The 12760-nt window shown below is 30.9% G+C and overlaps 3 protein-coding genes across 5 annotated transcripts; 1 reads left to right on the forward strand and 2 right to left on the reverse strand.

Annotated features, from left to right (window-relative positions):
• Positions 1 to 555: 555 nt before the first annotated feature.
• On the reverse strand, positions 556 to 7672 carry muc (dihydrolipoamide S-acetyltransferase muc). 3 transcript variants are annotated; one of them, XM_068761460.1, is made up of 10 exons: positions 7441 to 7672; positions 6688 to 6863; positions 6321 to 6503; positions 5999 to 6034; positions 5332 to 5511; positions 4227 to 4465; positions 3670 to 3764; positions 2795 to 2994; positions 2079 to 2181; positions 556 to 1477 (listed from the first exon to the last, which is right to left on the reverse strand). In XM_068761460.1, exons 1-10 carry the CDS (start codon positions 7557 to 7559, stop codon positions 1348 to 1350), a joined length of 1461 nt encoding a protein of 486 aa, XP_068617561.1. In that variant the 5' UTR covers positions 7560 to 7672; the 3' UTR covers positions 556 to 1347. The 3 variants fall into 3 exon arrangements, with proteins under 3 accessions (XP_068617561.1, XP_068617559.1, XP_068617560.1); XM_068761458.1 differs by having other exon boundaries at positions 4227 to 4513; XM_068761459.1 differs by lacking the exon at positions 5999 to 6034 and having other exon boundaries at positions 4227 to 4513.
• A 481-nt stretch (positions 7673 to 8153) lies between these two features.
• Positions 8154 to 9377, forward strand: RpL37A (ribosomal protein L37A). Its single transcript, XM_068761572.1, has 3 exons — positions 8154 to 8261; positions 8425 to 8553; positions 9198 to 9377. The coding sequence occupies exons 1-3, from the start codon at positions 8259 to 8261 to the stop codon at positions 9336 to 9338; spliced, it is 273 nt and encodes a 90-aa protein (XP_068617673.1). The 5' UTR covers positions 8154 to 8258; the 3' UTR covers positions 9339 to 9377.
• A 997-nt stretch (positions 9378 to 10374) lies between these two features.
• LOC137918798 (solute carrier family 41 member 1-like) lies at positions 10375 to 12232 on the reverse strand. The gene has a single exon (XM_068761703.1). The coding sequence runs from the start codon at positions 11947 to 11949 to the stop codon at positions 10627 to 10629; it is 1323 nt and encodes a 440-aa protein (XP_068617804.1). The 5' UTR covers positions 11950 to 12232; the 3' UTR covers positions 10375 to 10626.
• Between the last annotated feature and the right edge of the window lie 528 nt (positions 12233 to 12760).

The following is a 12760-nucleotide window of genomic DNA, read 5'->3' on the forward strand; positions in this document are numbered from 1 at the left end:
AGTTCTGTAGGTTAAAATCGCTGCCGCAAATTAACCTTTGAAAAGATTATTTTTAGCTTATATATAAAATAACTAAGTTTTTCATAGTATTAAATAAATCATTTTAATTTTTTGCTCCGAAATCGAATCAGGAATATGAAAAATCCGCAGAAGATGCAGAGCGCAGTTGGCGCTTATCCTCAACTTCTTTTAAATGTAGCGAAGCTCGATGGATATCCAGGAGTCTCGGCTCGAGCTGCTACATTTTACTGTATTACTGAATTGGGAAGATAAGAAATCATACCAATTGTAAGAATATTTTTCTAAATATTAAATTTATAAAATTCAAGTTTCTACTAGATTTCATATTATAGTAAGTTTGATGGTGGTGGTCAAACATGTCTCTGCTACCATTTTTTTAAGGTTTGTGAAAGTTCCTTAAAATCCAAGCACAGGTATTTTGTAATTTTGTTATTCCTATGAGCAGGAGACCGTTGTCTATTACTTTTACCCTGTATATTGCTGATTAATATGCTAAATAATTAAATATAATAGGTAAAAAAAAAAACGAAAAAGGCCGCGCATTTTTTATTATTAAAAGTTATTCAACTAACATCCATTTATTCTTATCGCACTTCTGCAGGTTTAATACATGATTAAATATTTAGACGTTCTGTGATTTTTACGTCATAAAGAGCCCATATTACTGTCATTTATTCCCTGATATAGATCTATTCATAACAATAGTAGATAACATAAAAAAGATTGTGAAATAAATAAATCCTCACAAAAAGAAATTATCTTTTATCTGAAAAAATGCATTGTACTAATTTACTCCATAACATTCACAGGTGTAAATTAATATCGACTTGTTTTTAGTTTATATTTTCAGAAATTCGTTGCTAAATTCACAATCAACGATTGAAACAAATCCCATGGTACACATTTATTAACTATCTATAAATAGTTTGACTGAACTTTGGAATTAAGTCACTGAATGATTCTATGAAAATGGTATAAATTAATCTTCCTACATAAACAATCTACATATCCTTCAAAAAGTAAGATTTGTTGATATATGAAGATATAACATTATGACAAAAAGTTTTAAATTTTTAACAACAATAACAAATAATAGAAGTCCTACCAAAAAACAAAGGATATGAGTAATTCAAATCAATGACAGCTACTTGGATAAGGACATTGAAGATTTAAATAATATAGACAAACCCTCAAAACAGATTTTTTACTACTGGCAATCCTCCATATTTACAGGAAATATTTTCTAATGTGATTGCTAAAATAAAATTCTAGTTAATAATGAATTCTTCTAAGCTTATCCAATTAGCTGTTTCATAAATGTTCACTTCATAGAATCATATTGGCTGGATCTTCAAGATTATCTTTGAGTGCCTTCATCCATTGTGCACCAACCGCTCCATCAATGACCCTATGATCAGCAGATGCCGTGAACGTCACGAATTTCGCTACACGGAATCTGTAAGTGTTATGTTTAAATATAAGAATTAATCTCAACTATATTACAAATACAGTTTAAATTCCCTACAAATTAACAAAAGGCCAAAGTATAAGATAATTCTATAAGAAAATGCATTATTTTATCTTTTGTAATAATTTGATTCTTTTTGTATTTTGTGTATAAAAACAGAATGAATATAATTTTGTGTTCTTTCTTTGTCAATTTCTCTATGATATAAAAAATGAATCTAGAAAACTGAATGTTAACTTATCCAAGAACCAGATTTATGCTACTTGATTAGTAATCTCTATAATTTCAACCATAAAATGTTTACCCGACCGAGGATGGACATAGTCCCCTCCGCCACTGTGTCTTCCATTAGGACAGGTTGAAAGAGGTCTGTATTCAGTCTCTTCCAAAAACCATCACAAGTTAGCTTGTCCGCTCTGTTAATACTCCATATGGATGATCTTTGCCAACTTTTTAAATATTTATATGCAGAAATTTTATTGTTCTTTATAAAACCTACTTTCATATATAATATCATATACATTATACTGTTTTTTTTAATAAATATAAAACATAGAAAACAAATATTCATAGTGTGTAATTTGCTTACCCTTGGGGCTCATTTTTGTCGGGAATAACCAGGTCCTGTACACCTCCACATGCCAATATTAAGGACTGCGGAGGGTTTATGATAGCATTGAACATTGTTATTCCTTAAAACAAAAAAAATATATTAGCTATACTGTTCCATTCATTTTCTCAGACGGAAAAAAAAACCATTATCTAAATATGCAGGAAAATGTGGATTTGCGTAAATCAAAAATCTTTACTACTAAATAATGCCCATTTCACCAGTTTTTTATTCATTTGTGAACAATGATAATCATACAAATTAGTAATTCAATTGTTGCAGGGAGCAAATGTTTAATACCAGTAAGTTGCACTGGCTGTAACTGGGCATCAACTATCTGCTGTACTACCGCTTTCGGTATAATATTTTAAAGATTATGATTTAAAACATTATCTGTAATAGGCCAGCAACTTAAGATTGCCAATTTCTGGCAGATTTTTAATACCTGATTTCGGTTAATTATCTCAATTAAGCTTTGCATTTTCATAAATTAAAACATAGTCAATTTAATCAGTTCTGATTTCATGTTAAGATATAAAAATTCATTAATTAATCACTAAGTATTTTTTAATTATAAAAATTGTTGCCTATCAAAAAATATTGCTTAAGATAAGGTGATAAAAAGATAAACTCTCTCTCAATTATGATTAACATCTTGTCATCATTTAAATAGTTTACAAAAAAGTTAAACATACCAAACATTCCTAGATTCGACACTGTAACGGTGCCACCCTGATATTCCTGTGGCTGCAATTTGCCTTCCTTTGCCTTTTGTGCAAGCTCCTTAACGTCCTTCGAGATATCAATTAAACCACGCGAATCAGCATTAAACACTATTGGGGTGATGAGGCCTGTTGGTGTAGCCACAGCTACACTCACGTCCACATTTGAGAACCTATAAAATTATTATAGAGAACGAAAAATTGTTCAATTTGTTACATAGTAAATAGAAAATTGAAGATATGTAAGCAGAAATCACCAAAGTTATTATAAGAGTTAAATAAATAATAGGTATATATGTTAAATTACCCAAGATGATAAACTAACATAATTTTCATTCACTGATATTACTTGATTGACTACAGCTACATCCGGTACACAAGGTCGAAATTCCAGAGATATTTTGAACAATCATAATTTAACTTTAATTGTTTTCAGAATAATTATAAGAAAATAAATGAATTCATAATCATCATATCAGTTAATAGACGCTCACTGCAAGGCTAGGCCTCCTAAAGATGTAAGATCACCACTATGGTCTTGCGCTGCCCACATCTAGTGACAGCCCTCACCCTTAACTGACGTCTGTTCACCTAGTGGGAAGCTTACACACATGGCGTCTATCGGCTCGTGATCGCCACTCAAAAATATTTCGACCTCAACTGCCATCGGTTGCATAACGACGTGCCCTGCTCACAATTAGAACTATTGCTTACAAATTAAGATTTAAAATGTGGTAATTTTCTGATACTAGCATTAATTACATCACTGTACCAAATTTGATTCATTGTGTATTTGACTATCGGTACGCTTAGCCACGACGATATATGTAATGTGCAAGAATACTTACTGTCTAATGAAAGACTCCATCCAGTGTGAATTAGCAGTTGGCACACGCCTGCATGCTGACGCCACAGCTTTGATTATGAAGTCATTAACAGAAACCTGAAAAGCAATCAAAATACATATACAATGCATAAAAGATTATTAATACGTAATTTAAAAATATTAAGTAACTTCTAATAACTTACAAGAAATATTTCTTATCGAGTATAATATATTCATATTGATGGAATTTTCCTACATAAGTAACTTAACTTTGTTTGTGTGGTTGAAAATTGACAACATATTGGATATACAGATGCACTTGAAAGTAATTGTGCAAAAAAAAAGACTTACTAACAGATAAATAGAAAATAGAAACTATTGTCTGAGTCTCTATTTAAGCACAATAATTATCATATAATTATCCATCTTACTTGCTCATTCATATTTGCCTTGATTGTTTCAATACAAAGATATAACCTATCTGTAATAATCCATTATTTCAATTTAAGATAAATATGCACCTTATTGACAATAATTGTATTTCATAAATGTTAAAAAGTATAGAAAATTAATTGTTACCTTAAGACCGGGTTCTTCTTTGCCCAATCTTTCATTGAGATCTTTTCTCATTTTTAAAGTCTTCTCAATATTAATAGTGGCACTTAGCTGATAATGAGGTATAGTCTGTTTAGCAGCGGATAATCGCTTTGCTATAGTCTCACGCATTCCAGAAAGAGGAATGTCAACAAAGGTGGCTCCTGGGGCTGGAACTGGTGCAACAGCAAGGGCCGCAACAGCCGGAGCTGCAGCGGCGGCGCCTGCGAGGTCACCGCTCTTTAGCGACCCGTACAATCCAGACCCCTGGCCTGTGCAAATAGCACATGTCAGGTGTCAAGCTATCATTGTCATAACTTTATAGATGGTAATTGCTAAATATACCAATGAAGGTTACAAGCAAATAATTATGACATGAATGAAATGTCCTTTATGCAACAATATTTTTGGACATATCTCCAGACAATGTTATCTTACTAAACAAATAGGACTAGACTAAACAAATAAGTACTACTGCCACACAAAAGAAAATACTGCCAAAATTACTTTTACTAAATATGAAGATATATTTTAAAGCCATCTAAGAATATTGTTTACTAATTTTTAATTTTCTTACAGGTTATAATATGAATTATGTAGCAAACTAAATTATAAAAAAACAGATGTTAATTACATTAAAGATATTTTATAGATAGTACTGCATCTTTTTCTTGTACATAAAACTGTGAACTAGAAGCTGTAATGTTTACTAAGTTTCATACCTTTTTAACAAAAATCAGTAACCACATGCTATTTTGTAATGTAAAAGTCATTATCATTGTGTTAGCCATTTGTGGGTAGACATTCCTGTTCTGTATTTGCTAGTTTATGGTCTCCACTCCAAAACCTTTAGGCTCTAGCAGCCATCAGTTCTGCCCATTATATGGCCTGCTCACTGCCACTTCAACTTGCCAAGCCTTGCCATGGTTATTGAGCAATTGTGAATTTGGCAATGAAACCCAAAGAGAGAGCCAATGTTTAAATGCAGATATTTATATTAAGGCACTGAGGGATTTTGTACCTGAAGATGTTTTATAATTTTCAGAATGCTGCCTAATGTATAAGTATCAAAAATTATTATCATTCATACCTCCAAGTCGTATATTCCTTAGTTCAGCTATTCGGCGCGCGAAAGGACTTGCGTATAACCTTCCAGCAGGAGCTGGAGCAGGAACCGGAACCGCGGCAGCTGCTGGCGGTGCAGCTGCTACTGGAGCAGCAGGCGCAGGAGCTGCAGCTGCAGGTGCTGCAGGCGGAGGAGCCGCTGCCGCTAAGAATTTAAAAGAATTCAAACTTTTCTTGTAATTGTTTTAATTCAGTTATCTTTATATATATGTATGTATGTGTATACACATATATATATATATTATAACATTAGATTGTCTAAAAATACATTAACTGTGAAAAAATAATATTTAAGAAATATTATGTAACAATTGACAAACAATATGTAGCATATTTCTTGAATGACCTTCACAATGTTTTTTTTTATTTATTTTTCAGTTTGTCACATCAAAGTAAAAATTCGCCAAATTGATCAGTCTCTACAAAAAATAATTAAAAAATAGCACATTAATAATTTCGAGTTTTATTTCCTACTTTATACCTAAGTATACTTTATACCTAATAGTCAAGGAATTAGGTACAAATAAAGTGTATGACTAAATTTGTATTATACTTATTTTCTACAGCTGAATTCAGTTATACAGAACATAAATATGAATATACATTGAAAACAACATTGTTTCAAATATTACCTTTAACAGGAGTTGAAATTGAAGAAGATCCAGTTACTGTAAATTCACCCATTTTGTTAATAAATTAAATAAAAACATGCAATATAAAATTTAAATATTAACTTTAGTGATAATATTACAATAATGATAATTAAGATTTAATTACCTCAAATGAATTAAGTTAAAATCCATATTTAATTTGATCATAACATTGTTAGAAAGTGTTTTTTATAATATTAATTCCCTTCAAAGAAACCTTGTTAGTAACTAGTTAGTGTATTAATAATGGTACCCAAAAAGAAAAATAAATATTATGAAATGCGTGTTGAAAATATATACATACAATCATCCTTAAAGTCTTTAAATGCAGCAACGTCAGCTTGATTTTCTACAATAATACATAAAAGTTTTCCAACAGGGACGCCTTTTGTTCCTTCTGGGATAATAATTTTTGCCAAGTAACCTTCCTCAGGTGTTTCAAAGCCCATGGTTGCCTTATCTGTCTCAATCTCACAAAGAAGATCACCTGTAAAATAAAGTAAATAGGTCTTATTTATTATATTAAAAAGCATTACTTACTAAAGGTTAGTCATACACAGAGAAACTTCAAGTCAAAAATATTAATGAAATCAGATTAGCTTAATGACTGCCATATTTACTGATAGGAATTTAAAGACAACCATATTAAGTCAGTTATCAACAAATCTTACCTTCACTAAGCTTATCTCCTTCTTTCTTCTCCCATCTAACAATGGACCCATTTTCCATAGTTGGTGACAGCGCCGGTAGGTTTACCTTACTGTGGCTTGGCAGATCAGAATAATAACGTATGTGAGGCCTCCATTGTAGCACCAATAATCCACTCTTGGAATCTGAGTTTATAAGCCTTAAACAATAAAATATACATTTAAGTTTATTCATTAATTAAATTAAAAATGTCTTTATAAGGCATGAGGAAAAAAGTGTTATCTGTGATTCATACATAGAGAAGTTTTTTAAAGAAATGAAAACACAATAACAGCTTGTTCTTATAGTAGTCTATCTCTATGATTTAGACTTCAAATACAACATGGACGAAGATTTGAGACAAAATATCACATTAATTATAATAATACTGACATTTTCGACAGTGTTGAAGTACAAGTAACTTAACATTGTGATTTGTAAAAATCTTCATGGTATACATACTACACATACACAAACAAACCATAGTATTATAATAAATAGCACGTGTTACATTGTTAAATTATTAATTATTTGTCATGAAGCATTTTGTGAATTTTGCACATTTATCTCTGATGACATGATCAAGGTAAATCGTTTGACGTTTTGGTTATGCAATTACCGCCGACAATAAACGTAATTGTATAAAGCCTTTATTGTGTTAATATTTAGATTTAACAGGAACGAGGAACTGGTATCGGTGTATGAAATTCTAGACTGTGAGAAAAAATTTAACTTACTTATTGGAACTTTTCCTCCTGATCAACTCTGTGCTCATACATCTTGTTAAATTATAGCGAACAGCATTTTTTAAGCTATCCCTCAAAACTTGATTTCGTACAATAATCGTTCGCAACATATTGTATGTTTTTGTATGTTATAAATATGCCGTCCAGTTAGTCGGGACGGTTTTATAGAAAACCGTAAGATCGACCTTTACCAGCCTGTAGGTCGTTGAAACGGATCTGTCAATTGACGTTGACAGCTGACTGACAAAACCAGAGATTCGTACATAAAAAAGCCATTACGATTGATGCAAACTCTCATAAAATTTAAAATATTAGGTCATTAAAAATGTTTTGTTGTCAGTATATTTCTTATTCATTACAAATTTTAACTACAATACAGTGTATATTCAATATATATCAAATTATAGGAAAACATTTATTAATTTAACATTAATAATTTTTAGTAGCAGATTTATTATATCGCTAAATTTTATTAATTTATTAGAACAAAATGATATAAAATAGATATGAAATATAATTTTAAAAATTATCACTCAATAAATGCAATTTATTTTTCATGTATTGATTTTTTGAATTACTTATAATTTTTCATCCGCAGTTAATATTATGCATCTAAAACGTACAATCGCATTTATGGTTAATTATGTACTTTATAACCATTTATTGTAAGCAGAATGGCCGGTTTGTCTTGGCACTTGACGACGATAAAAAAAATCAGACCAAAGATTATTTTTCTTCTGAAGTGTCAGTGTCATTACATGTCATTTCTCTTTTTCTGTCAACTGTTGTGTTAGGCAGGTTATTTCAAAATGGTGAGAAATTTAATTTCAAAATATTTTTATAATCTTCTAATATTTTGTACATAAAAATACAATTATTTAGTAAGCGTGATGTGTTTATTTATCAGTGAATGATATTTTAGTATTTACTAGTACAAATGAGAAAATACCAGTGATCTAATATTATTGTTTTTAGGCTAAACGCACGAAAAAGGTTGGAATTACCGGCAAATATGGAACACGTTATGGTGCCTCACTGCGTAAAATGGTTAAGAAAATGGAAGTAACACAACACGCTAAATACACTTGCTCTTTCTGTGGAAAAGTGAGTACTTATTATTTGATATTAACATACTAAGAAGTCCCTCATGTTGATAGCTTTACAATTCTTAATACCAATTTTTACATTCCAGGTTTTTAAGTGACTATAATTTATGTTTTGTTGCTTTATAGTATAAAAGTGGTACATATGTTGCAAGGCAATTCATTGGTGTTATTGATTAGTTCATAACAACAATACTTGTGTTCACAACTATACTCTAATCCTTGTAACAATATATTATTATCAGAATAACAATGTTAAGTGTTAGTGTTAAGTTTCAACTCGAATGGTAGTAATCATTATGGCAGCAGACTTAGGTGCTAACAAGGATGGGTATAATGGTTTCCAAAGATTTGTAGTCTAGTAGTAATAACAATGCTAAATTTATTCACATTTCGACATCTGTCAGTGAAACATCAAACAAGCAAGACTACAATTTGTAAGCAAAATTATTTTCATGTACTTACATTGGTTATGAGGTAAACATTATGAAGGTATAAATATTAGTGTTTTAAAAAACAAATATCAATTTATATCAGAGGGTTAACATTAAGTGACTTGGAAAATATAGTTGCAGTTGTTAATTCTTTATAATTTAAATATATATATTATTTGTTGCTTCTAAGTAGTATTTTTTCTCATTGTAGGATGCGATGAAGCGCTCCTGTGTTGGTATCTGGTCCTGCAAACGTTGCAAAAGGACAGTAGCTGGAGGTGCATGGGTTTTCTCCACTGTAGCAGCTTCATCTTGTCGTTCGGCAGTAAGAAGATTGCGTGAAGTCAAGTAAACACCTAGACTAAGCTAATAAACAACATCTAAAAACAAAGTCTTTTTTATTACTCTCCCTTATCAGCATAAATAATTAAAATTGTAATAAATTTATCATAACTCAGCCTTGTATAGAAATTTAAAATAAAAAATAAACTTTTTTCCCTTATATTCCATGTCTGCACTAAACCTATGACATTGTGTTACATTCTCAGAGTAGTTAACAACTATTTATAGGGTGTCTCTTCAAAGTTGTACATCTGTACTGCATATTCTTCAAATGGAACAAATGTGTAATAGGTCACTAAGGTGTTAATTTTAAGATTTCATGACAATTTTCACAGTGAAGAAATTCTTGGATAAAAGTAATTGAAAGGCAAAATATTGGGGGGACTGGAATGTATTGTTCCTTTCTACATATTTTACAGATAAACTGATGGATTTTTACAATCATTGAAAATTTGTTTACTAGATAGGAAAAGGTTGCTTATAAAGGATTGATTAGAAATAAATACTTATTAAAGGTAGTCATGTGAATTTAACTTAAGAAAGCAACATTATTTTGTCAAACCCCCCTATAATTATAGAGGGTAAATGAAAATATGATTTCATATGAATAAAGCAGTCACAAAAATGGGTAATGTGCATGTAAATAGTTATTGCATATTCAATTGCAGTTCAAAGCTAATAATTTTTTGTCAATAAAATTTCAAACCAATTTGTGAAATAATAAATAATTTACTGTACTATCACTACATTTTTCCTTTTGATATATAATTATATGGAATTACACTGTCAGTTTTATTTATTTTTTGTAGTTTCTGTAGGGCTTCATTTTTTTATAAATTGCAAAGCACTTGGAAAATAGCTAAATCAAGTCAAATCCTATCCAACATTATATTAAGAATTTTCATTATAGGAGCAACTAGTATCTTATAATTTTCTTTCCCATTCCTATTCCAAATATAGTATAAAAAAACCATTTTATTTCATTTTGTATTGACATGCTATTATCAACTTTTAAGATAAGATAGTCATGAAAATAAAGAGAGCCATCAATTTATAAAAATATTTATTGACATTATCTTAAGTAGCACCAAGTCTTAAATATTCAAACAGGTTCATTGTTTTACATTAAAAAAATTTGCATACAATTTACAATTCAATTTGTACAACAAATATAATAAACACATGGCACAGTATTGCAAATAGATATTGATTTATAGTTGAGTATACATTGAAATATATGTACTAGATATTTGATATAAAAATTTGAGCTTTTAATAAACTTGAGTATGCATACAATTTCAGTCACCTAAATCACTGTCTTTGTCACCAATAGCATATAATATATGGAAAGCTATACCTAAAAGAGCTGTACCAAGGAGATCACCCAATGCAGTCAAATATGGGATAGCAGAGTTGTCTGGGTCCATTCCTAACTTCCACATTCCTACAACCATGTAATGGCTAATGGTTAACAGTAGGAACACTTGCAATAGGGCAGCAGACATGTAAATAAGTATAAATATTGGAGTTAAGGAAGTGTGGCCAGCCTTAAGATACTCTATTGTGTGTATAAATATAAGCTGGCTAGGAATTACCATCACCAAAAGAAGTTTAGTGGTGTTGCTTAAAACTGTGTCTTCTTTTTGGCCAGTGTGCAGAGATGTGGACAATCTAGAAGCATGCACAGCGACCATGTTACCACCTATCCCATTAATGACCAACTGAAACACTGCAATCCCTGTATAATTTGATACAGTGTAGTCCAAAATTAACCCCCCAGCACTGCTAATAACCATAGCTGAAACCACTGGCACCCATCCTTCATCTAATGCTTGTCTAGTGAATTTATTTTTGTATGCTATATATCCACATACTGGCACCAAAACTAGGCCACCAGTGATTATTAGAGTGGGCAATATTATACTTGAACCAATTGATTTATGTAGTAAAGATGCTATCCAAGACAATAATGCCAATGTTGTTAAATCACCTAAACTAGCTGCAATTGGTGTGGCAACATTGTCAGGATTTATATCCATATGTTTTGAAAGTACTATAACACCAATCATTATTAACCCAAGCACCAAACTTGCAAATGAGGCAGTTAGGACACTAGAAGCACATAGTAACATAGCATGATGGATATCAAACTGTCCATCGGGTATCCAGCCCATAGCTACTGCTGCCATAGCTGCTAAAAACCCTACCAAAACTGCCTGACATTGTATTAAACATAAATTACCAACAACTAATGCACCAAGGTTGCTATCAATATGTCCTAAATGAGCGTGTGTTGACAATCGTGATGCCAGTGTCATTTCCAAATTTCCCTTCAAACCTAATAGTGCTGGAACTAAGATATACACCTCTGACACTATTCGGAACACGTCCCAATGTTGCACTTTATCAAGCAACAGACTTGCGGCCACCATTCCATATCCAGCAAGCAAAAACGACACGAACATTTGCACACCAGCATTCCAAGAGTTCTCTTTCTCACTGATGGTATCAGGCGGTTTGTTGGAGTTAGCAATGAGCCTACACGCATCAGCGTGCATATCGGTCTCATTAGTACTCTCTGAATTTCTTGGCATTCTAGTGATATTCTTGATTCTGTTCATGATTACATCAATAATTTAATAAAAGGAAATTGTAATTAAAAAGTAGAAAATTGATGACGTACTATGAAAAATTAAAGCCATGAAGTTTTCTTTGTAACTCCCATATTTGTGTAACTGTAACGACGAACAGATTTAATCATTCAGACCAAAGAATAGCAACAACTGTGACTGGTTTAATATTAAATTTATCTTAATTGTAAAACTACTTGCATAGCTGCATTTAAATTGTTTCTAAACTGATAATTTGCTAGCGACGTGACAGTTTACAAATTGCATGTGTCGGATTGGCTACGAAACGTAGATGCAATTACTAACCAATGACGGATAAACGAAAAACAACAGATCAAAAATTATATTCCACGAGATCATGAAACCAACATTACTCATTGAATTAAAGAAATTATGGTCTCTAATTTGGATTTAAAGGATTTTAGATTTTTTTTAAAACGTATATTACCAATGATTTGGTGGTTGTTTTCCACTAAAGAGGTTTTTTTTTTATAAAATGCTTATCATTATTGATATCTAATATACACATGATTGATCATTTTATTAGTCCTTAGTACCTTAACTAAAAAAAAAACATTTTATTAAAATTAATAGTTGCAATACTTGAAAAATAATGTTATTAATAATAATATAAGTTATTGAATATTAACAATAACTTTATTAAGTTAATAATTTAGTCGCATATTAGAGATAGAAAAAAAAATAAAATCTTAATTAAAGGCTTTTCTGAATTTTAGACATTTTTGATTTATTTATATTGCATTTGAGAAACATTTTAAAATATTTTACTATTCTTGGGTAG

Source organism: Battus philenor, unplaced genomic scaffold (assembly GCF_028537555.1).
Source record: "Battus philenor isolate CCGP_79_NKW_IND1 unplaced genomic scaffold, ilBatPhil1.0.hap1 SCAF_15, whole genome shotgun sequence".
Classification (NCBI taxonomy): Eukaryota; Metazoa; Arthropoda; class Insecta; order Lepidoptera; family Papilionidae; genus Battus; species Battus philenor.

Bases quoted from the DNA above. Each gene is read 5' to 3' on its own strand.
- LOC137918798 (XM_068761703.1), bottom strand. From the start codon at position 11,949: ATGAACAGAATCAAGAATATCACTAGAATGCCAAGAAATTCAGAGAGT.
- RpL37A (XM_068761572.1), top strand. The intron at 8,554-9,197 runs GTGAGTACTTAT...TTCTCATTGTAG, and splicing joins CTTGCTCTTTCTGTGGAAAA to GATGCGATGAAGCGCTCCTG.
- muc (XM_068761458.1), bottom strand. From the start codon at position 7,559: ATGTTGCGAACGATTATTGTACGAAATCAAGTTTTGAGGGATAGCTTA. The intron at 6,035-6,320 runs GTATGTATATAT...GTGAATTTACAG, and splicing joins TAAAGACTTTAAGGATGATT to TAACTGGATCTTCTTCAATT. The intron at 2,995-3,669 runs GTAAGTATTCTT...ATAATTTTATAG, and splicing joins ATGGAGTCTTTCATTAGACA to GTTCTCAAATGTGGACGTGA.